The sequence below is a fragment of the Chrysochloris asiatica genome, unplaced genomic scaffold, assembly GCF_000296735.1.
Source record: "Chrysochloris asiatica unplaced genomic scaffold, ChrAsi1.0 scaffold00026, whole genome shotgun sequence".
Classification (NCBI taxonomy): Eukaryota; Metazoa; Chordata; class Mammalia; order Afrosoricida; family Chrysochloridae; genus Chrysochloris; species Chrysochloris asiatica.
Genome location: NW_006408544.1, coordinates 23,756,787 through 23,780,060, shown reverse-complemented (window position 1 = coordinate 23,780,060; position 23,274 = coordinate 23,756,787). Strand labels below are relative to the sequence as shown.

Sequence of the window (23,274 nt, the reverse complement as noted above, 5' to 3'; positions counted from 1 at the left end):
ACTCCAGGGTCAACCCCGATTTCTTGAGGCATTCTTCAATAAATGTGTTAGTCACTGATGCATCTGGGGGAGCAAGCTTCCCTCCCTTGGGTGACTGTAATCGCATGCCTGACTGCTTCCCAAATGCATTCTTTTCCCATGGCCCCCTACTCCATTCTCAATCATAAGCACTCCCTTCCTGAAGCTATTCTGATGACTCTTCTCTTCCTCTCGCCTCAAGTTCCTCTCAAGTAGTTTTTTTTTTCCTTCCCTTTTTATTAAGCTCTAGCCACAGTGGAAGGGGAGATGTGTACCTTGTCCTGTAGGGAAGCCCACCCTTCCTCTGCCCCACCCTGACTCCCAAGGCCATTGGCCTAAAGTCTACATCTACAGGCTGGGGGAAGGGTTGGGTTTTGAGAAAGCCGTTTCTAAGAACCTGCATCTTCTTCAATGAGGGACATAAATACATCTTGGGCATGCTGGTTCAAATGAAGAAACGTGGTTAGATAATAAAATCATCTAGCGTAGTGGATTATTAGAACAGATCAGCTGTTCTAATCTACCAGCCACTCTCTGGTAGATTTACAGCCTTGGAAACTCTATACAGGGTCACTATGAGTTGGAACCGACTCCACGACACATCACCACCACCACCACCATTTGTTGAGCAAGGAGCTCTGGTAGCACAGGTGCTCAGTTGCTAACCAAAGTTCAAACCCACCCCAGGATTCTGCAAGAGAAAACCTGGCAATTTGCTCCCATGAAGATTACAGCCAAGAAAACCCTATGTGGCAGTTCTAATCTATAACACATGAAGTTGCTATAAGTTGCAATAGACTTGATTCAACAACAACAATTTTTGAGTATATCAGGCACTTGATCTACATCATCAGTTCTTACAATAACTCTGGAAGATAGTGGTTTGGAAACCTATTTATATATATAACATAAATATTATTTGATATTTCTCATATAATTTATATATGAGAAAACTGAGGCTCAGTCAGGATTTTCTGATTAAAATGTATGTGCTTTCTCCTACGCACTGCCAAGAATAGCTGGAACATGGCCAGACCATAATAAGCACACTGCAAATGGAATATTCCTGCGCCTTGATCTCACCATTGTCCTAAAGACTCTTGCTGAGCAGAGTTAGACCAACATCATCCCTATTCCCACTCCCCTAAAACAGGGGGTCTTTTCATTCCTGATGGCAGTCTGCTGCCTTCCCATTTGTTAGGTGATTTCCATAAAAACAAGAAGTAGACTTTGGTGTAAACTCTGGATTTGCTATGACTTTAATATTGACTATAGTGACCTAAGGAGCTCTGTAGCGTAGTGGTTACAAATTGGGCTGCGAACCATAAGGTCAGCAGTTCGAAACTACCAGCTGCTCTGCGGGAGAAAGATGAGGCTTTCTGCTTCCGTAAAGATTTACAGCCTCGGAAACCCTATACAGGGTCGCTATGGGTCGGAACCGACTCGACGGCACTTAACAACAACAACAATAGTGACCTAGGTCTGCTTAGAGCACTTGAAAGGCAACCACATTATTTTTCCATTGTCTTATAAGCATTGCAAATCACCAAAATAAGGATTTAATATAGAGCATTTACTATTTCTTTCTTTTTTTTTCATTATTATTGCAAGACACTTCATTTTCCATGGAATATGCTTTGGGAAACACTGGCCTACTGAATGAAGAACTAATTCTTTAGTTGGTATCCAAGGCACTTAATAATCTGGTCTCTGCTTGCCTTTCCAGCCACTGTTTTTCATCATCCCCTCACACACCCACTTTTCTACCTATCTAGACTAAACTACTTGTTTTTGTGAACTTTGATTGTTGGCCCCAACACCATCACTCTGTGTGCATTACATAACCCTTATTAATATCCTCTTAACTCAGCAAGCTCCTAGTCACTGCAGATTCTCTTTAGTTACTGACACTAGTCCCTCAACTTCTTCCACAGCCCCTAGAAGACACTGTAGCTTACTTACTTATTTTCTTGTAGGTTCCATAGATAGGAATTACAATTTGTCAATTTGTGCCCTCAGCATCTGCCTTCTTTTTCCCTGGTTAGTTCCACAAGTTTGGTGTTTGAGATTGTTTTGATAATATTCCCCCCCACCCCCCAAGTCTTCCTGCAAGTCTTTGGAGGATATTCAGTCACTCAGGTAGCAGCCAACAACATCAATGCAATCTCTCTCCTTTTTGAAAATTGGCTGCTCTTAGATTTTCTAATAATACAGTTGCATAATTTCGAAATGACTATAAAATTGTCTGACTGTTTTTGAAATGGTTTCCCAAGTAGCTGAAGATTCAGTTCTGTAGACTGACCCTGCACAGTCCAGAGTGAGTGACTCGGGGATATTCCACTCGCCTTGTCTCCTCACAACGTACTTCCAAAAGGAAGGTGTCCATTTGTCTCAGGAAGGGCCAAGTCACGCCTTTGCCACTGTCCCAGGTCTATCTTTAGGCCATCAGGCCCCTCCTTGTACTCTCTTCCCTTTTCTCCTGGCTTCTGGAGTGCTTTGATTTGTAGTCGGAAGTTCCCCCTTGTCCCATTGCCTCTTCCTTCTCATTCCCTGAGTTCCCACAGGAACCTGGGAAGTAGGTTGTGCCCAGAGGTTAGAACGGAAACTGCAGCCAGATAACTCCAATGGGACAATGCCCAGTTGACGTCATTGCAACTTCTTTTGCTACAGTCAGGGGTGTTTTACTGTTGTTTTTTTCCCCCCAGTTTTCTTCAGCAGGTTAATCTTCTATCCCACCCAGTTCAGTGTCTGTCAACCTTTATTTGAAAGTTCTCTGGCATTGTCTTGTTGGTTTATGTGTTTCCTTATATTCTCATTCAGACTCCATAGATTTGTAATTGTACTAATGTTGATTAGTGCTACCCAGTCATTTCCAACTCATAGCGACCCTGTATAGGCTTTCCAAGGAGCAGCTGGTGGAGTTGAACTAGCGATCTTGTTATTCTATTGCATAACACCAGGATTCCAGATCTGTAATGGTGTGGTGCTGTAGATATTTTCCTTTGAAACAGAAGTACTTACTATGCACCTAAGTGGTGCAAAAGGTTAATGAACTCAGCTGCTAACCAAAAGTTTGAAGGTTCAATTCTATGCACAGGCGCCTTCAAAGAAAGTCTGGGCAATCTACTTAGAAAAAGTCAGCCGTCAAAAACCCTGTGGAGTAAAGTTCTGCTCTGACTTATGTGGGATCACCCTGAGTTGGAAATGACGTGACCACAACCATTTTGTTTTCATTTTATGTGCCAAGCAGGATTGCTAAGACTATCTATATGTATTATTTTGTTTGACCCTCTCTAGGTGGTAAACTATTTTTCTTATCCGTTAGATAATTTTCTGTGGACTCATAGATGGTTGGGATTGAAAGGAATCTTAGATACTGAGTTTTCATCAGACATAGTCTATAAATCCTTTAGTATAGGAATTAAAGTTGAGAATTTAAAGAACTAGCTTAAGGTCATGTCTAAGTTAACTGCTCCTTCTACAGTATACCCACCAGTGGTCTGGTGGTTCGCAGACCTCATCAGGAGAGTGTGTGGACTCTGACCAGTGGGTGGTACAATGCAGGTGAATGGGATGTCACTCAATGCCTACCCCTTTTCTCTCTCCTTCCAGCTGTACCTGCAGGCTCGCTTCACTTGGCGAGGTGCTCGCTTACTCCGGCCCCTCCTGCAGTTCACCCTGATAATGATGGCCTTCTACACAGGACTGTCACGTGTCTCTGACCACAAGCACCATCCCAGTGATGTCCTGGCAGGTTTTGTGCAAGGAGCCCTGGTGGCCTGCTGCATAGTAAGTGGTTTCTTGCCCTCGGTATGCAAGCTCAATCATAGAGTGCTTGCTTGTGAAGTGTTTCCACCTCAGTGACTAAAGCCAGAGTGCACTCAGTCCTGTTCCCTGTTGGGCTCTGAAGAGTCACCTACCTCAGGGCCTCTTCAGTAAAATGAGAATAATTCCTACTTCCTTCCATCCTGTGACTTTTAATCAAGCACATTCTGTAAATCCACTACTCCACCAACATAGGTGGCTCATGTACTCATAGATTGTTGGAATCTGAAGGGATCTTGGATATCGAGTTTTCTTCAGACATGGTCTATAAGTCCTTTACTCCACATAATGAATGGCTCATGGAATCATAGATGGAATTGGAAAGGACCTTAAATATTGTCCAACTCGCTGGTGTTAGAAGAGGTTTAGGGTTTGCTAGCATAGTGGGTTACGAGTCAGACTGCTAACCTCAAGGTCAGCAGTTTGATTCTGCCATCTGCTTTGCAAGAGAAAGATGAGGTTTTCTGCTTCCGTAAAGATTTACAGCCTCGGAAACCCTGTGCAGGGTCGCTGTGAGTTGAAACCAACTCCACAGCACATAACCACCACCACCACCACCACCACCCTCGTGTTTATAGATGAGGAAATGCAGGGTGGGGAGGGGAAGAAGCTTGCTCATGTCACATGCTATGTTAGCAGCAGAGTTTGAGCCTCATGACTCATCTGCTTGCATGCTGCTTTGACAGACATTTACTATTGAGTAGATCTCAGCCTCTTGCAAAATATTCACCTTCTCCTCTGTGACCTCCTGGGTATCTTGAGCACATCTTCAAGTCAGAGGCTAGATGCAGACTCAGGGCCTTGCACAGAAAGCTACAGAGCTCCCTGGAGAATGGCGTAGGGATGGGCTGCATTCGGATATGTTCCAAACGGATCGGCTGCCCCTTTCACATACTTTACCTCTGAGTCTCTAGGGGGAGAGAGGCAAGGCATTCCACCTGTCTCCATTTCCTTGGTCATCTTTGCTTTTCCTGCTTTCTTTAACGTTTGAGGCCCTTATTCAACATACATAGTTAATATTGTCCAAGCCTGGGCCTGCTCAGGGAAGTTCTCAGGCAGCAGGGTTTCCAGAATAACAGTGGCTGGATGCTTAAGTGCCACACCTGTCAGTTGTATTGTTGCCAGTATAATTGTTGCTCATTCACAGAAACAATTACAAACAAGAGAGCACTCATCCACCTGATTCCGAAGGTTGACTGCAGCCCTTGTCTCCCTTTAGCCACCTCTCCCCATTTCCCTCTGTCACAGCTAGTGAGATTGTTGAAGTGTGTTGTGATAGGTTTCTTATGAGCAGGGACTCTATGTTATCTTCCTCAGTCTTACTAAGGCCTCTTAGGGTTCCTACCTCAAAGGACACAAACAAGAATCTGGAATCATGAGTTGTTCAAACCTTTCTTGAGAATGCTGTAGGGAACATTCCCTTAAATGCGTGGGGATGAATAAAGCATGTTCCTTGCTTTCAAAAATTCCCAGTTGAGCTGCTGACCCACACAAGCAGAAAGCAGGAACTGCAATCTGAGACCGCTCATCAGACCATGATAGGAATTTATACAGGGTGCTTCCATGGGCAAGCAAGGGCCTGATACAGTGTCTTTTAGTTAAGAAAGGGGGGAAAGAGTTGGGATGATCTGAATGGGCACTATGAAGAAAGTAGCATCTGAATTACTTGCCGTGGGGTGGGGTGGGGTGGGGATGGGGCTGCTTGGGGATCATGGGAATCCTAACCTGAGGGATTATCTTGGCTGCTTTGATGACTTTTGTCATTTCTTCCTTCCTTCCTTCCTTTTTTTTTTAAGACAGGGCCCCAAAAGAGAAAAGTTTGGAGAGAACAGTTAATGAAAGCAGCTGTCACTGACCAGTGTGTTCTGCGGGGGCCTGGCCCTTTAAGGCCATGTGACAGTGGGGGATGGGAGTTTGCCTGAAAGGGTAACCCTTTGCAGACTGTGCCCTTCTGAGCTTTGCTCTCAGCAGGAGGACAGCCTGTTGGTGTAACCTTCTTGGCGCCACTGCACTAATTGGAGTCTCCTGTACCCCCTATTAAAAAAATTAAAAGGTGGGAGATGCTTTGTAGTCTTCCTCGCTTTTATATCCTAGAGCCCTGGGCACGTGCAATCCTACAAAGTTTCTGGAAGGACTAAGGCTTTACTTCTCAGACAGAGCTGAGAGTCTCATTTTGATCCTGTTTGACTCTAGCTGAAGCACAGGATAGGAATTTGGTTCTGGCATTTGTAATTACCTGCTTGCTGCTAAGGAGCCTGACAGTGGTTAAATACTGGACTGCAATTTGAAAGTTCACTGGTTTGAATCCACCAGCTGTTCCACAGGAGGAAGATGGAGCAGTCTACTTATGTAAGATTTACAAGCTCGGAAACCCGATGGGGTAGTTCTACCCTGTTGTACAGGGTCACTGTGGGTTGGAATCAGCTCAGCAGTAGCGGGGTGGGTATTATCTGGTATTATCTGCTAACACTGTTCTAGATACTTCATTTACTGTAACCATTTTAAAGATGAGGTAGCTGAGACTGAAGTCATCCGAGGTCAAAGGGCTAACAGACACCTGCTCCCAAGCTTTTCACTCTGCACTTTCTTTGCAAGGAGAAAAGAAGATGATTGGTGTTAAAGGCCAGCCGGAGTTAACCTGAGGCTTATGCAGCAAAAGGAGCTGTTTAGAGTATAATTTCAGGGTGTCACGGAGTCCTTCCCATCCCTTTGGGCTGAGACAATCATTCTTTTCAGTTTGAAAGTCTGTTGTTATACAATGGGAAGATGGTTTGGGGAGGGATGATAAATATGTCTTCCAGTCTTTTGCCCATTCAGCTGTGAACATGTGACGACAGGGACTCTATCGTATTCATCATTTAGCCTGTAGTGTCTGACACCCAGCCTGGCACACAGTGCCAGGTCTTGCCTGGCTTTGACTCCCAGCACTGAGTGATTCTTGTCAGGAAGCCATCAGAGAAGGCTAGGGTGAAGGAGGTATCTGTAACTGCTGAGTGTGAGAGCTTGAGTGGAGGAAAGAAAGCAATGTGCCCTTCCTTATTGTAAGATCCCAGGATGATGTGGTTCTAGTTTTAGTTGTGTGGGAGACAGAAGCGATGCCCCAGGATTCCTGGCTTGAAGTAGGGACAAGCAGGTTCACGAGATCCAGAGAACCAAGGCACCATTGTAGGATGCCAGGTGTCTAGAGACAGGAAACTGAGGAGGACGAAAGCCATCTACCTCACAGGTTTTGCAGCTTTACCAGGGATTTCCCTCAAGTTATGTAACGTAGCTAGCGCTCTGCAGCTCAGGCCAGAGCCCGTGGCCTCTGCTCTGCTGTTGCCATGTAACAGAACTTTTCACCAACATTAGGGATGCTTACCCCAGTAAATCCCAGGGTGAAAAGCCAACCTCTGTTCCCCCCTGAGAATGTGACTATTCTGAATGGTTCTGGAAATGCAGAGATAGCTCCTGGGACTAAAAGGGTCAAGGAAGAGACAATACAGTATGACCACTGCAGAGGGGGCCCAGAATCCTGGAATCCTTTCCCATTCCGCCAGGTACTCTTTAAGCTAAGCCTGTGTGGACTCCTCATTCACTTAACAGAGAAATAATTGTTGCAAAGCACTGGACTGCTGTCCACACAGCCAGTAGTTCAAACCCACCAGCTTCTCCTTGGAAAACCTATACAGGGTCCCTGTGTGTCAGAACCAATTCAATGGCACTTAAGGACAACAATGATATTTACTGAGGGCTAACTGAATGAGTGGCATCCTGGTGTGGCGCTGTGGGTGAATACGCCAGACTCCAAAGCCGTTTGAACTGCAAGTTTGATGGTTGAAGCTCCCCAACTGCTCCTCGGAAACCCTACACTATGGGTCAGAGCCGACTCGAGGGCACTTAACAACGACAAATAAATGAGTGCCACAATGTTTGTAGTTTGCACAGATCATCTTCTTGAGTCCTCCCAAAATCCTATGTTGAAGTTTCCATTTTTGTCCTCATTGAAGTAATAAATGAGCAGAGAGATTAAGAAGGTCATGCAAGAGAGAAGGTAGAGCAGCCAGTTGATCCCAAGCAGTCCAACAAACAGCCAGGACCAAGCTTCTTTTGAGTATCTCGCCTTCTGACACCTCTCCATAGCCCCTTCTCTCCAGCTTCTTGATATTTTCCCAACAGCCTGAGCTCTTATCTTGGAGAGCTGTTCTGCTTCTCTGCCTGGTCCAATTAATGGAGTGTGGGGTCCTATACCTTTCATCTCAGACTAAACCTTTTGATTAGTAGCCTATGACTGCTGTCACAATTGACCACAAACTTTAGTGGCTTAAAGCAACACAGATTTATTTTTCTTACAGTTTTAGAGGTCAGGAGTTCAAAAAGGGTCTCAATTCAGTGGACTAAAATAAAGGTGTTGGCAGGTCTATGTTCCTTCTAGACATTCTAGGAAAGAATCCTTACCTTTTCCAATTCTAGAGATGTCTACGAGTCCCCTGAATTGTGCAAACAGTGCTATTAGCCAAAAGATTGGTGGTTCAAACTCACCCAGCGCTGCCTCAGAAGACAGGCTTGGTGATGTGCTTCTGAAAGGTCACAGCCTTGAAAACCCTATGGAGCAGTCGTATTCTACACACATGGGGGTCACTGTGAGTCCGAATCAACCCTAGGGCAACTAACAAGAGATCATCTACACTCCTTGGCTCATGGTCCGTTCCTCCATAGTTGGATCTCTCTGTCTCTCTGGCCTCTGCCGCCTTCATCACATCTCCTTCTGTTATAAAGACGCTTGTGATTATATTGGGTTCACCCATGTACTCCAGCATTACCTCCCCTGTCTCATGATCCTATTTGCTATTTATTCACAGGTTCCAGGGGTTAGGATGTGGATATCTTTGGGGGTGGAGGGACATTGCTCAGCCTACCACACACCTTCCTGGTGATCCCTGTAGACACAAATGCCTGATGTTCTCCAAGCGCTCCGTGGTCCTTTGTACTCTCTCCTTCTATAGCATCTAGCCTGTTCCATCATAATTGCCTGCCACATACGTCTGTCTCCCTAACTAGACTGTGGTACTTTAATGGCACAATCCCTGGCTTCATTTTCTGATTTGTCATTCTCAGTGCTTAGTACATCAGCTAACATTCAATACGTGCTTGATAAGCATTGCTTTAAAAAAAATGAATGAGGAATTAGCTTGTGCCGCAAGCAGAACACTTCCTCTCTGAGCCAAGTTTCTTCATCTGAGCCAAGTTTCTTCATGTTCTTGAATGCCCTGTAACTCCATGACCTTTTCCACAGAGATTCTACAACACAGCTGATTTTGTTGCAGCTAAGCTGGACCTGCCTTCTTATATGGGCTGTGTCCCTATAATGTTTGTGAGGGTGTTCCCTTTGGAAATCATGGCATGCACCCCAACAGATGCAGTGTGTAACTCTAGAATGTTGGTTCAGACCTGAAGAGCTTTAGGCAACAGGCTGTGACAACCAAGCACTTTTACCTGGGTCTGCTGAGAGTAGGTCCTGCCGCAGCAAGCCGACTTGTGTAGACATAAAGCACAGGCCAGCCTGGAGTGGGTCTGATCTCCTTCCTCACCGTTCACTAGTTATGCCCTTTCCAGAGAGAGAAGACATTGGGACCCAGCAGAGACACAATACATACACAGCGTCACCGACTCAATGCATGGGTACAGACAAGTGGGTCAGATAGGACAGGCATACACACACACAAAGCTGTCAGGCCACAGCCAAGATAGATAAGTGAGTGAACACAGTCATACTCATTTTTGTTAAATGCCACGGAGTCAGTTCCGACTCATAGCAACTTATATAGGGTTTCTGAGGAGTGGCTGGTGAGTTTGAACCACCAGCCTTGTGGTTCAAACCGACCTTGTAGTCCAGTGCTTATCCTACAGTGCCGTGTTGTTGTTAAGTGCTGTCAAATCAGTTCTGACTCATAATGAGTCATATATTGTTGTTGTTGTCAGGTGCCATCTAGTCGGAACCAACTCATAGCGACCCCATGCACAGCAGAACGAAACAATGCTCGATCCTGGGCCAACCTCACCACCGCTGCCACCCCTGAGTCCATCAATGATGCCACCTGGCCGATCCATCTCGTTGTCATATATAGGGTTTCCAAATCTGTAAAATTTTGCAGGAGCAGATAGTCTTATCTTTGTCCCATGGAGCAGCTGGTGGGCTCGAACCACCAACTTCATGTAGGCACAGGTGCTAGGAATGAGAATGTGGAAGTTATCGTACAGAGCTACTGCACTCCGCCCTCAGATATATAGAGAATCCTTTAGTCTGTCTTCGGTCCAGCAGCACTCAGAATCACAGAAAGACAGACAGAGGCCAACACAGGCAGATACTGACCCTCACAGTCTCCTTCCCACCTTCATGCATAGTCACCTGGACCCAAGGCAAGAACACTGTAGTTGAGCTCACCATACCCGCCCACTGGATTAATCCAGGGACTTGGATGAAGAGACAGACATCGGTTCATTTCCTGTCTGGTGACAACTTGAATATCTGGCCGCCTCTTCCCTGACCCCTCTAACAGATGGCAAATTATGGGGCCCTGGGAGGGGTCAGGGGAGGGCCAGGCTGCCATCACTGTGGGCTGGGCAAAGGAAGCAGCTGCTCATCAATTTCATAAACACACAGCAGGGTCCTTCCTGGTTTTCCTCTTCCCGGGGTGTGCCTCAGCTAGCGGTTGCTCTTTTGTGTGCTGCAGCCTCACTCCAGGATGTAGGGAAGGGCCAGGGCATTCTTTGTCTCTGACCCTGGGAGGTGACCTTGGGAACAGAGACCAGCAAGGATGATAGTGTGAAGAAGAATTCTGTGATGATTGGCTTCTCAAGAGGAAACCAAGGTGCAGAGAGAAGATACGTCATGCCAAGGACACATAGCAAAAGAGTGGATGGGGAGGAACCAAGTCCTGGTCCCTTGATTCACATCCTTATACCATCTCAGAAGGACTAAAATAGTAAACTCCCAACATGTTGGTTTATGCCAGTAATTGGTGTATGATTTCTTTCTTCTCTTAACAGAGGAGACTGCAATCTTATTACTGTTGATGCATAGAGGAATGGATGAAATGATCTCCAGATGGCCCTAGTTTTATGAAAGCCTAGTTTTTGTCCCCATAATCCCTGGGGCTGACCCTGTCACCCCAGGCTCCGAGGCTCAGGTAGGCACAGGTGCCAGGAATGAGAATGTGGAAGGAAAAGGAAGCAAGGACAGACAGAGATCAGCCTTGGCTTCCAGTGGATGATGGCTATATAGTTAGCAAAGTACTTCTTCTTTTTCATTCACTTTTTGAGAAGGATGGAACAGAAGTGAGGCAGAGACCCAGAAAGGGGATTCTACACCTGCCACTTGCTAGTTAGACATCTTGGGCAATTCACTTCACTCTCAGCTCGTTTTCCCAAATCTGTGAAGTGGGACTGATATACCTTACATGATTTTTGGGTTAAGGATTCAGTGAAATAAAAAAATGCATAGTGCTTGGTACATGCAACACATTTATTGAGTGAGTATTATGCATTTATTATTCTGCTTGGTTTTAAGGATCTAAAACTACAAAAAAGACATGGTCCTTGAAGAACATAGAGTGTAGTCATTTTTAATGACTTGGTCACAATTTGTAAGAAGAAAGACATTTGACATCACAACCCAATAGAGGCACACACTTATTACTGAAACAAATATCACACAAAATAATGATGTACTGTGTATGATGTTGTTGTTAAGTACCATCGAGTGGGTTCTGACTCACAGTGAGCCTGTATAGAAAGCCCCATCTTTCTCCCATGGAGCAGCTGGTGGGCTCAAGCCATGAATCTTGTAATTTGCCGTTCAATGCTTATTGTATGAAGCCACCACACTCCCCACTGTGTGCTACATTCTGGTATTTTATATTTAATCTTTAAAAATGCTGGTGGTCACCATCCAGTAAATTGATTTCATAATTTTCTAATGGTTTATGACCTATAATTTGAGAAAAACATTGATCTGGTGGAAAAAGGCATGTCAGCAAACGAGAGCAATAGAATGATACAGTGGCTGCAATAAGGGGGACAGTGGGAACACCAGAGAGACAACAGTTAACTCTTCTCAAAGATATTGTGCTGGGCAGATTTCCTAGAAGAAGTGGTGCTTGAAAGATCAGTGAGCATTGTTGTTGTTGCTATTAGGTGCCATCGAGTTGGTACCAACTCACAGCGACCCCGTGCACAGAACAAAACATACCTAGTCCTGTACCAACCTCCCAATCTTTGCTATGCTTGAGCCCATCCATGGCTGCTGCCACTATGCCAGCGCATCTCGTTGGGGGCCTTCCTCTTTTTCACTGATCCTCCAGTTTACCAAACATGATGTCCTTCTCCAGAGACTGGTCCTTCCTGATAATATGTCCAGAGTAAGACAGGTGAAGTATCACTATCTTAGCTTCTCAGAGCATTCTGGCTGTACTAACAACACAGATTGGTTTGTTCTTTTGGCAGTCCATGGGACTTTTAATATTCTCCTCCAACACCATACATAACTCAAATGCATCTCAATGTAACATGAACATTACCTGTAGAGCAAAAGGAAAGGAAGGAGATTTCATGCAGAAGCCATAGCTTAAACAAAGATCTTGATATGGGTGGGAAAATGGTATGTAAGCATTTTATTAATAATGGGAAGGTGAGCTCAATTAATAATAACCCTCTTTTACCCTTTCGGTTTCAAAATTGTAGGACTTCTGGGAGTGGTGGCCCCTGCCTTTGTCCATTCTGTTATCATGGGACACCACATTCCTGTGTTATAGTTTCTGCTGGATGGAGTACCCCATTGTCAGATTGGTTGGCCCTATGGGTCTTCCTTCTCAATAGACTAGGAGTGGGCCTTTCTGTGAGGCTCCTTGGCAGGGCATAGATCTTTATTCTCCTTACAAATTTGCTCGCAACCTCCTCTTTTGTTGCTCCAACCTCTCCCTTCTTCTTTTGATGGGACTGTCATTAGAGTGATGGTCATTAGTGATGGAGCCCTTTCTAGGTACAAAGTGTTTTCACAGTTATTATTTCATGTAAGCCTGACAGTCAGTAAGTCAAAGTAGGTGTTCAGGGCAGATCCATCAGCTGAAGTTGTAAACCTCTTCATGTTCTATAAAGTCAAGTCAAGACAAACATGTGACAGCCGGAGTCCCACAGTAATAGCAATTTTGGTGTTAGATCCTGTTGCCTGCCTCCCCGGGTGACACTCTGTCCAGCGCATCATGTTCCCTCTCATTTATACCAGGAAATCCCTCGACATAGACAGCTGACAAATCCCCAGTGCCAAAAGCTGCTGAAAACCCTTTACTGAGGTCAGAAAGTAATGAATGTAATAGGGTAACTCCCATTTAGGCAAAATGCAGGGCTACCAAAGATAACTTTTCTTTAGCCAGCACTTAACTAGATGCAGGGCATAAGGGTGTGCTAAATTCCCTGGTTTTTCCACTAGATTCTCCATAGGATGGGGCAATAGTTCCTTCTGTTATACCTGGAGCCACTATGAGTTGGAGGCAACTCAATGGCCCCTAACAATAACAACAGTCTTTCCTTAGCCTGAGAGATTGTCCATTCTGGTAAAGCAGGAAGCCAAAAGGAAATCTCAAGGTCTTGGCACAGGGGCAGGATGCATGGTGTCTATACTCAAATTGGGAGTGGACTCTATGTTTTGAAGGCTACATTTGCTATTACTCTGAGCACAGTGACTCAGCACAGTTCATACTCTTGAGTAGCTACAACTCCTCCAGTCTAGTAGGAAACATGACATAGCATTATGTTTTGAAGCTTATGGCCTTGTGCTATGACAGAGGCCATTGAAAGTTCAATATGGGTACTAAGGAAGATGGTAGGATAGCTCAGGGAAGCTGTCATGATGCCCAGCTTACAAATAAAGAAACTGCTCTCCAAGAGATGTCAACCTGTCCAACACACACAGCCATTAAATGGCAGATCTTGGAGTTGAGCTCGTCTATTTCCAGTAGATCTAGGGTGGGCCAAGGAATCTGTTGTCTCAGATGTACCCAGGTGATTTTGAAACAGATGTCCTGTGGGCAGCGTTTTAAGAATGCTAGAATAGATAATCTCTCAGTGATCTTCTGGTTCTAAGATTCTGGAATTCTCCTGCTTTTATGCTTATCTGCTCTGTGCTAACATCTAAGCTCCGGAGGGTGGGGGGGGAGGCGGTCATAAAAACTATGATACATAAGGGCATAACTCCTATCTTCCAGGGGCTCCCTTACACACTCTCAGGACTTGAAACATTCTGGGACTCCAGAAATATTTCAATGACAGTTTTGGGTTGTAATCTGCCCATTTTAATTGGCCTTCAGTATTTGCTGACTCAGCCATTCACTGCAATGGAAATGGAAATCTAGCTACGGACCAGACGTCTGACTTCTGGCCAGCAGGACTGGGCTGTGTGTGTTCTGAGGGCATTGGCATCTCCGGAGTGGGTGCATGTCAGCAAGAAGACATGGGGACATCTTCCTTCTTGATTGTGCTGACTCATTCCTCCAAAGTAACTCTAAAAAAAATTCTAGGAGCTTTAGAGCAGATCCTATCTGTCCTTTGAAACTCCCATCAGCACATGACCTTCATATACATTGGCTTTTACACGATTATTCTTATTCTCAATCATTTCCCCCCTCTCTCCTTTTTTTCAGTTTTTTCTATTCTTCTCCTTATACATAAAGGGTAGGGAGAAGAAGTGACTCTGAGTGTTATCTTGCCTTTATCTGGTAAGCACTGAACACACAAGCCAGTGACAATGGTCTCCACTTACTGACCTCTTGACCATTTACATGTTACATGTTAGGACATGTGACCCTTAGAGTAATCCTCTGAGTTAGGTATTGTGTCCCCCATTTCAATGTTTTTCTTAAAATGGTAAAACTTGGATTTGAAGACAAGTCTCTCTTATTCCAAAGAGCCAAGCTTTTAATTAGTGCTGTGTGTGTTGGATCAAATGTTGGAGATGGTGATACAATGGTACCAGAACACAAATAATGGTCACTGTTTGTAAGGATGCTTCCTCACAGTAAATGAATGTTGTTTGCATGGTGTCTTGTTCTTGAAGGCATCCTTGTCCTGAGTGAGAAAAATCAGATCACTTTACTCTCAAACCACAGACTAGTCTGCCATTCTAATCAGGAGGAGGTCAGAATCACTTCTCCAAGACAAAGCTAAACTACTTAGTACAAGGTAGAGGAAAACAAAGTTATAGTCCGTATCCCTAGCATAGTTACCAAAACTATAAGAGCTTTTATGGTAGCAGAGATCTCCAGGGGTAAGAACAGAACTGGAAAAAAAAGCATTACTTCTGCCATCCTACTGCCCACACACATACACAACATCTCCATCAGTTTCATCCTCTCCACATCTCAGAATCCATCTCTTCTTCTTTGTCTCCGTGGCATGGCTGTAGGCCAAGACTCATCTTCTTGTTGACTCTGCATTAGTGTGTCCTGCTGGTCTCACTGCCTTCAGGATCACTACACTGTTTCCCAACTCCCTCTATATTTTAAAAGGAGACTTGCTAGCACAGTGGTTAAGCACTTGGCTGCTAACCAAAAGGTTAGTGGTTTGAACCCACCCAGCAGCACCATGGGAGAAAGACCTGGCAGTTTGTTCCTGTAAAGATTAAAACAAAACTAAAAAGCAAAGCTGTCAGTGTCGTGTCAATTCCAACTTGCAGCTACCTCATTGGACAGAGTAGAACTGTCCCATAATGTTTCCAAGACTGTAATATTTATGGAAGCACACTGCCACATCGTTTTCCTGCTGAGTCACGGGTGGATTTGAACCACTGACCTTTTGGTTAGCAGCCCATCGCTCAAGTACTGTGCTCCCAGGAAGACTCCCCTTAAAGATTATAGCCTAGGAAATGCTATGGGGTAGTTCTACTCTATCTCATGAGGTTGTTCTGAGTCAAAATTGACTCAATACCACCCAGCAACAACAGTGTCTCTTCCAGAGACCAGCATGATTTTAATGCATGTCTTCCCAACTTGATTCTTCACTGCTTAAGCCTTAACAATAGCTCCTCGAGCCAAGAGGATATTGTCTGTACTTTTTGATGTGTCACAGAAGGCTTTTCAAAGTCTGATCCTGGCCATTGCAGCCCCATCAAACCATCCACCCTAGTCATCACACTGAGCTTCTCACCGTTCCGTGAACGTGCTGTGCTCGCTCATTCTTGTGCTTGTGTACACGCTGCTCCCTCTGCCTATAACAACATTCCTAGCATTCACCACCTGGCTAACTCCTACTTAGCCTTCAAAGCTAAACTCAGATATACCTCCTTTGGGGGAAAGCCTCTTACAGCCCTCCGCCCTTCCCTTCTGTCTGAGTTAGATGCCACATTCTCTGGTTCTTTCACACTCTGGCTTCCCTCTATCATAATCCTTAAAGCACCAAAGAGAGGTCTGTTTACCAACCTCTCTCTCTCCCTGGGCAAAGGTCTCTCTGTCTTATATATACTTATATTCTCAGAATTTGACATAGTGCAGGTTCTCAGTAGCTATCTATTGATTGCATTCATTCATTTCTCCAAAAAAAGTAAATTATACAATGCAACGAGTCAGAGAAAATTCTGGGTGGTATAATATAGAACACTTCCTGGCACTTGGGGTATAGATTTCTTGTTTGCTGAAGCTGTATTTATTGTCTAATGTGCTCCTTCATCCCAGCAGAGGAAATGTGTGAAGTATGGCTGTGGCCTGGGAGTGGGTTTGGGCCTTAGATCTAAGATAGTTAACCTAAAGTATATGGACCCTTCCCAGCCTGGGTCCTGGCGTTTTCTTTTTGGGTGGAGATCATCTTCTGCAGGAAATGGAATTGCTCCAAGCCAAGACATTTTCACTTTCTCGAGTCCTTTTTTGTGTTCTGCTACTCGGGCATTGGGAGGACTGAACGCTGTGTGAGTCTGAAAGGATCATGTTTTATGATCCCCAAAAAGTGTTTGTGTAACCTTAAGCTACACTAAAAGCAAAATACAGCTTAAAGGGGGATTCTGCTGGACTGGACTCAACTTCTCATCTTGCTGCTGGGGTGTGTGCATGTGGAGTGTTAGTATGTGGTTCCCCCCTGAGGTCCACAGGAGTTTTATTTGCTGATAAGATCCAAGGCCAGTGTACCCGAATGGTGTTTGCTTCTCAGTAGTTTAGAAATTCAACAGTGAACGTTTATTGAGCCCCTGCGTGGGCAAGGCCCATTGCTAAGTGTTGTGGGTGATATAGGATAATTGTTGCTGTTAAGTGCTGTCTAGTTGGTTCTGACTCATAGCGACCCTTGTATAGGGTTTCCAAGGAGTAGCTGGTGAGCTTGAACTGACGACCTTGTGGTTCAAACCAACTTTGCAGTCCAGCACATTAACCCACAGCGACATACCAGGACTTCATAGGATAATTGTTGTTGTTGTTAAGTGCCGTCGAGTCGGTTCTGACCCAGAGTGACCCTGAACAGGGTTTCGGAGGCTGTAAATCTTTACGGGAGCAGAAAGCCTCATCTTTCTCCCGCGGAGCAGCTGGTACTTCCGAACTGCTGACCTTGCGGTTCACAGCCCAATTCGTAACCACTATGCTACCAGGATAATTAGGGCTACAATATACCTTAAGAAGCTTTTTATCTGGGAAAAAAGACTGACGAGCAAAGATTTGGTGGCTTGAGAGACTATGGCTCACTCTGGACCCACTTTGGTGCCCAAGGTATTTGAGATAGGAATAACTTTTATTGAACTGTGTACCAGACACTGATTTATGTCTTCTTAAGAACATTTTTGCCTTTAATCTTCATATGATTCCCATCTTGCAGATAGAAAACTGAAATCCTAATATGTAGTGGGTATGATCTCAGACACCTAAGTTGGGAACTAAGGCAGCACACTGAGGTAATAGGAGCAGGATCTTGGAGGATAGAAGAGAAAGATCTCTAAACAAGAGCTTTAGGAGCCATTCTTTAATGAAACTTGCTGCTAGGTTGAATCAGTGGGGGTGAGTGCCAATGATGGAAGGATTTATTAAAACCTTTTTCTTGGAGATAAAATTGAAGGAGAAAGGGCGGGAGGATGGCTCATTTTCAGGTAGCAATGAGGCCATTGTCACTGCTTCTGTCAAGATGATGACATCATTTAGGGACAGTAGGAAGGGAAGCCATTAGGAAACTTGAAGGGAGATTTGAGCATGGGGATGGACTGAGAAGACTTGAAAAACTTAACTTTTTTTCACATTTAACTTGGATCATGCTTTTTAGTGTTTCCTTATACTGGGGACATTTGGTCATCCTTCCACTTCCTTGGACAGTGTTTCCAGAGAGGAATCCTAAAGCCGCCTGGCAAGGAAGACACACTTTCTGTACCCAGATTCTCACTAGAAAGGGATACCACCAAGGCTTGATTGCTTTCCTTGGCAAAACTGTGCATTTATTAGCACTCAAGCTGTAAATGGACTTTCAAAAAAGTTTACTTTTTTTTTTTTTTTGCAAATATTTCACTTACTCATAGTAGCATATAGAGTCCTGGTGTGGCACTGTAGGATAAGCCCTAGACTGCTACCCACAAGGTTGGCAGTTCAAACCCACCAGCCACTCCTTGGAAACCCTATACAGGGCCCCTGTGAGTCAGGACCCATTAGACAGCACGGAAAACAACAATAACATAGTAACATATACGCAGTCTACCTTTCTTTTCTTTGCTCTTTTCCAGCCAAAATAAGTATTCACTAAACATTTAAGGAGCTCTGGTAGCATAGTGGTTACAAATCGGGCTGTAAACTTTAAGGTCAGCAGTTTGAAACTACCAGCTGTTCCACAGGAGAAAGAAGAGGCTTTCTGTTCCCATAAAGACTAAAAGCTTTGGAAACCCTATACAGGGTCACTATGAGTCGGAACCGACTCCACAGCCCAACAACAACAACAAACATTTAAATAGGTAATCTATGCAATGAGTATGCAATTCAATAGATATAAAGGCGTTTACAATAACAAGTATACCTTCATTTTACCTTAATCCTCCGGCTTCTTAGCTCCCTCCCCTGGGGTAACCCCCATGGCCAGTTTTTTGCTGTAAAATTTGTGGCCATTTGTTCGTTGCTCTGTTACTACAGAAGAGACATTATGGAAATTGGTTGATCAACTGATTTGGAGCGCCTGCTATATGCAGATCTCAGTTTAGTGATTTCTTATGAAAGATTTCAGTTTCTTGCCAGTAATGTGACCAGAAAGAAGCTCTGGTGATTCAGTGGTTAAGTGCTCAGCGGTTCAAACCCACTGGTGGCTCTGAGGGAGAAAAGACCTGTCCTGTAATGATTTCAGCCTAGGAAGGCTACAGAGTAATTTTAGTCTGTCTTACAGGGTCACTGTGAGTCGGAATTGACTCGATGGCACACAACAATTTGACCAGAATGAAGTCCATAGTTGTTGACCTTATTAAGGAACACATCACTGTTTTCAGGACAAAAAAATTTGACTTCAGAAAGCTGTTGGACATAGAGCTTTCAAAGTGTTTATCCCTCATTTTGAAACCCAGCCATGTGTTTCCCAGAAATGACACAACTGGTAATGAATACCACTTAGTTACTTCATACAAGTTCCTGTTGCTAAAGAGCTCTAATCAATTTCTGTGGACACTCATCCTCACTTATCAACATGATTAGGTTCCAAAGACAAGGACACTGTAAAACTCAGTGTTTTGCAAAAATGAAGGATGCCCATAGCAGATCACAAAACGTATGATGACTACATCATTCATTGTTGTTGTTGTTAGGTGTGCCATTGAGTCAGCACCGGCTCATAGCGACCTTAAGCGCAATAGACTGAAACACTGTCCAGTCCCTCGCCAACCTCACAATCATTGCTAACTGTGAGCCCATTGCTGCTGCCACTGGACTCATCCATCTCATTGTGGGGGGTCATCCTCTTTTTCTCCAACCCTTCACTTTAACAAGCATGATGTCCTTTCCAGGGACTGGTCCTTGCTGATCATATGTTCAAAGTATGAGAGACTAAGTCTGGCCATCACGACTTCCAAGGAGCATTCTGGCTGTACTTCTTCCAACCCATTGGTTTGTTCTTTTGGCAGTACATGGTACTTTCAATACTCTCCTCCAACACCATAAATTCTTCTACACTGTTTTAACTTTCACACGCATATGAGATTATTGAAAATACTATGGCTTGGATCAGGCTCACCTTTGTCCTCAAACTGACATCTTTGCTCTTCAGCACTTTAAAGAGATCTGTGTAACAGATTTGCGTAATGCGATATGTCATTTGATTTCTTGACTACTGCTTCTGTGAGTGTTGATGGTTGATCTGAGCAAAATGAAGTCTTTCACAACTTCCCTCTTTTCTCCATTTACATGGATGTTAATAATTTGGCCAGTGTTGAGGACTTTTGTTTTCTTTATACTGAGGTGCAACCCATACCAAAGGCTGTGGTTTTTGATCTTCATCAGTATTATAAGTTCTCATCACTTTCAGCAAGCAAAGTTGTATCATCTGCATATCACAGGTTGTTAATAAGTCTTCCTCCAATCCTGATGCCATGTTTTTCCTCATATAATCAAGCTTCTCAGATCATTTGCTCATCATACAGATTGAATGAGTTACACTGTACATAATCATTCATTTGTTGTTGTTGTTGTTGTTATGTGCCGTGGAGTCGGTTCCTACTCATAGCGACCCTGTACAGGGTTTCCGAGGCTGTAAATCTTTACGGGAGCAGAAAGCCTCATCTTTCTCCCGCGGAGCAGCTGGTAGGTTCATTACATAACTAAAAATTACATCATCACAGAACTGCCAAATTACATTGGTACATAACTACCAAACCACTAAGAGTCATGGCTCAACCAAGTTGACACATTACCTTAACCATCACAACCAACATGACTCTTGCTCTGCACCTTGACATTTGTTACTGTCAGAAGTCTATTGTTAATGTGAAAAAATGTCAAATGGTAGAATTTTTTTACTGTTGCGTTAAATGTAAAAAGTGAAGTAATGAGGTAGTCGTTAAGTGTATTTTGTCATTTAAACATATTTTTCTTCAGCAACTCATCAAGTTCTTGAATCTTTCATCATCAATCCATTGAGCAGGAACTAAGCCTGAGGCATCCTTATATCCTTGCAAGTGGAAGTTCAATAGATGTTTCTCAATGATTTTAAGAAAGCCCCAGTGAGGCCACATACCCAGGAGAAGGACGGGCTGAGGACGGAGTGATAGGGAATTTTCAGTGACCTCTCCATTGAGTTGCTTTCTGACTCCCGCAGCAATCAGACTGGCTTCTTCACCCCCATAATAACTGTTGGTATTACTGGATTTTCCAGGAAAATGTGGCCACTATCTCTTCCTTATTCTAACTCCTGCTGATGTGAATTCATATTGGTTGATCTTTTGGTTACACCCTAGGTTCCTTTGTGAGGAAAGAATAATGTGACTAATTATTACTATGACTTACTTCCTTTGTTCAGGAATTTATGTCATTGCAATTCATTTGCCTTGAGAAATAGGGATTTGCAGATATGGAATAATGGACTGAAAGTAGCCTTCTATTCCTCCTGCTGCTGTGCCACGTGGCCCATGTCACTACACTTCTCTAGGCCTCAGTTTCCCTATCTGTTAAAAAAAAAAAAAAGTTGGTCTGTTTGATCTCTACAGCCCTTCTCTGCTGAAAGACCTATGACTTGGAGCCCCTTTTTCCTAAAGCCCATTGCTCCTGTAATGTTCCCTTGGCTTTCTTATGACCCCAGTTCCTAGGTACCCATTACTTACTGGGATCTCTGATTTGTGCTTCTAGGTTTTCTTCGTGTCTGACCTCTTCAAGAGCAAGACGACTCTCTCCCTGCCTCCCCCTCCCATCAGGAAGGAGATCCTCTCGCCTGTGGACATCATCGACAGGAACAATCACCACAACATGGTCTAGGTGCCACCCACCTCACAAGCTGTTTTTGTAAAGTGACTGCTGACAGCAATTTCTTGCTGCTCTCCAATCTCATCAGACAGTAGAATGTAGGGAAAAAAAAAAAAAAAAGTTTTGCCTGACTGATTTTTTAAAAGGAAAACAAAATACAAGTGTCTTACTCTGTGGCCTTCCAAAATAGGTAGTCTTCACCTATGTGGGAACAACATCAAAACTAACACCAAGTGCCGGAATCCTGGATGTGCAATTGGTTTAAGTGTTCATGTTCTAGTGAACACGGGCTTGTTCTAGAACAGACACTAAAATGATCTAAGTGGAGTCTGTTGGTTACTTTTGTGACCTGAGGAATCCCAGTCCTGTGAGAAAAGCGCAAATTCACATTATAGCACACGATGCCAGAAATAGCACTGAATCAAGAAAATAGCCATGGGGTGGAGGGGAGCTCAGGCTCCCCTCCTGCCTTTCTGTCTACCCTATTGTATTCTTTACTGTGACTTTGGTTTGAGGAGTTTGTTTTGTTTTGTTTTTAGATAAAAGGAAAGAGCAAGCTTTTGGGGTTGAGTTATCCCCAATCAAATTCCCAATCCTGAGGCCTTATCACTTCCCCGACCCACAAGCCAGTAACCACGGTCCCTCACATTAGAGATTAGGAACTCTTTGTGGACGAGTGAATTTCACAAAAAGCACAATTTCAGAAGACGTGGATGGTGTCCACCCTCATTTTGTCTTCTGTTGACGCATCAGCCTGTGAGGCTGAAATAACAGTTGCAGGATGCTGATGTGGGACACACACCAATCACCGGGCACTTGCACACTCTTAGAAATGCTTAGACTTTGGTGACTGCCTTCTCTCTTGAAGTCCTCGCTGTGTATCTACTGGAATTTCCCATGAGGGTCTGGAGATGAGCAAAGGCGTGGTCCGCCACTGTCTGAGAAGAAGCGGCTTTCTGTACAAGAGATGGGGGAGTGAAGGGGGCAGAATGAAAAATGAACCAATCTTTTGGCTACTCAAAGTCAGAAGGAGCCAGAGAAGCAGGCGGGCTCACATCTGCGAGGCTACCCTTCAAGAAAACGGAACTGACTGGAGTTCTTGTAAGAGTTGTTCTTGCTAAACTGTGTAAAGCACTATTGTCTTGGGGTTGATCTCTAGGACAGTTCTTGGTAGGTTCTGCTGGGCAGAACACATGGGTTAAATCTCCGTAGAGTTTTCCTCATCCTCTATCCCTGAGTCCTTCCCAAGCAAGTACACAGGAACTATAGGCAGTACACAGGGACTCCTTCTACTGAACCTTTAAAGCAAGGAGGAAGGAAGAAATGGTTTTAGATCTTGGATGCAAACCTTTCAAAGGGCTAACTGTAACCACATGCATCATCAACCACAGGCACATCCGTCCTTTCATTTCAACTATAGCAAGCTATGATTTTTATATATAAATATTATATAAATAATGTATAAAACCTTAAAAGTTAACTATGTAAAATATTATTTCTGAAACAATTTTAG

At 44.1% G+C, this 23,274-nt stretch overlaps 1 protein-coding gene across 1 annotated transcript in view; it reads left to right on the top strand.

Annotated features, from left to right (window-relative positions):
* PPAP2B (phosphatidic acid phosphatase type 2B) overlaps positions 1–21,901 on the top strand; it is a 117,115-nt gene extending 95,214 nt beyond the window's left edge. Inside the window, exons 5-6 of the mRNA XM_006839817.1 lie at positions 3,631–3,807; positions 21,648–21,901. Of these exons, the coding sequence (XP_006839880.1) occupies positions 3,631–3,807; positions 21,648–21,773 (303 nt within the window). The 3' untranslated portion in view covers positions 21,774–21,901. The remainder of the gene's footprint in view (positions 1–3,630; positions 3,808–21,647) is intronic.
* The last annotated feature ends 1,373 nt before the right edge of the window (positions 21,902–23,274 follow it).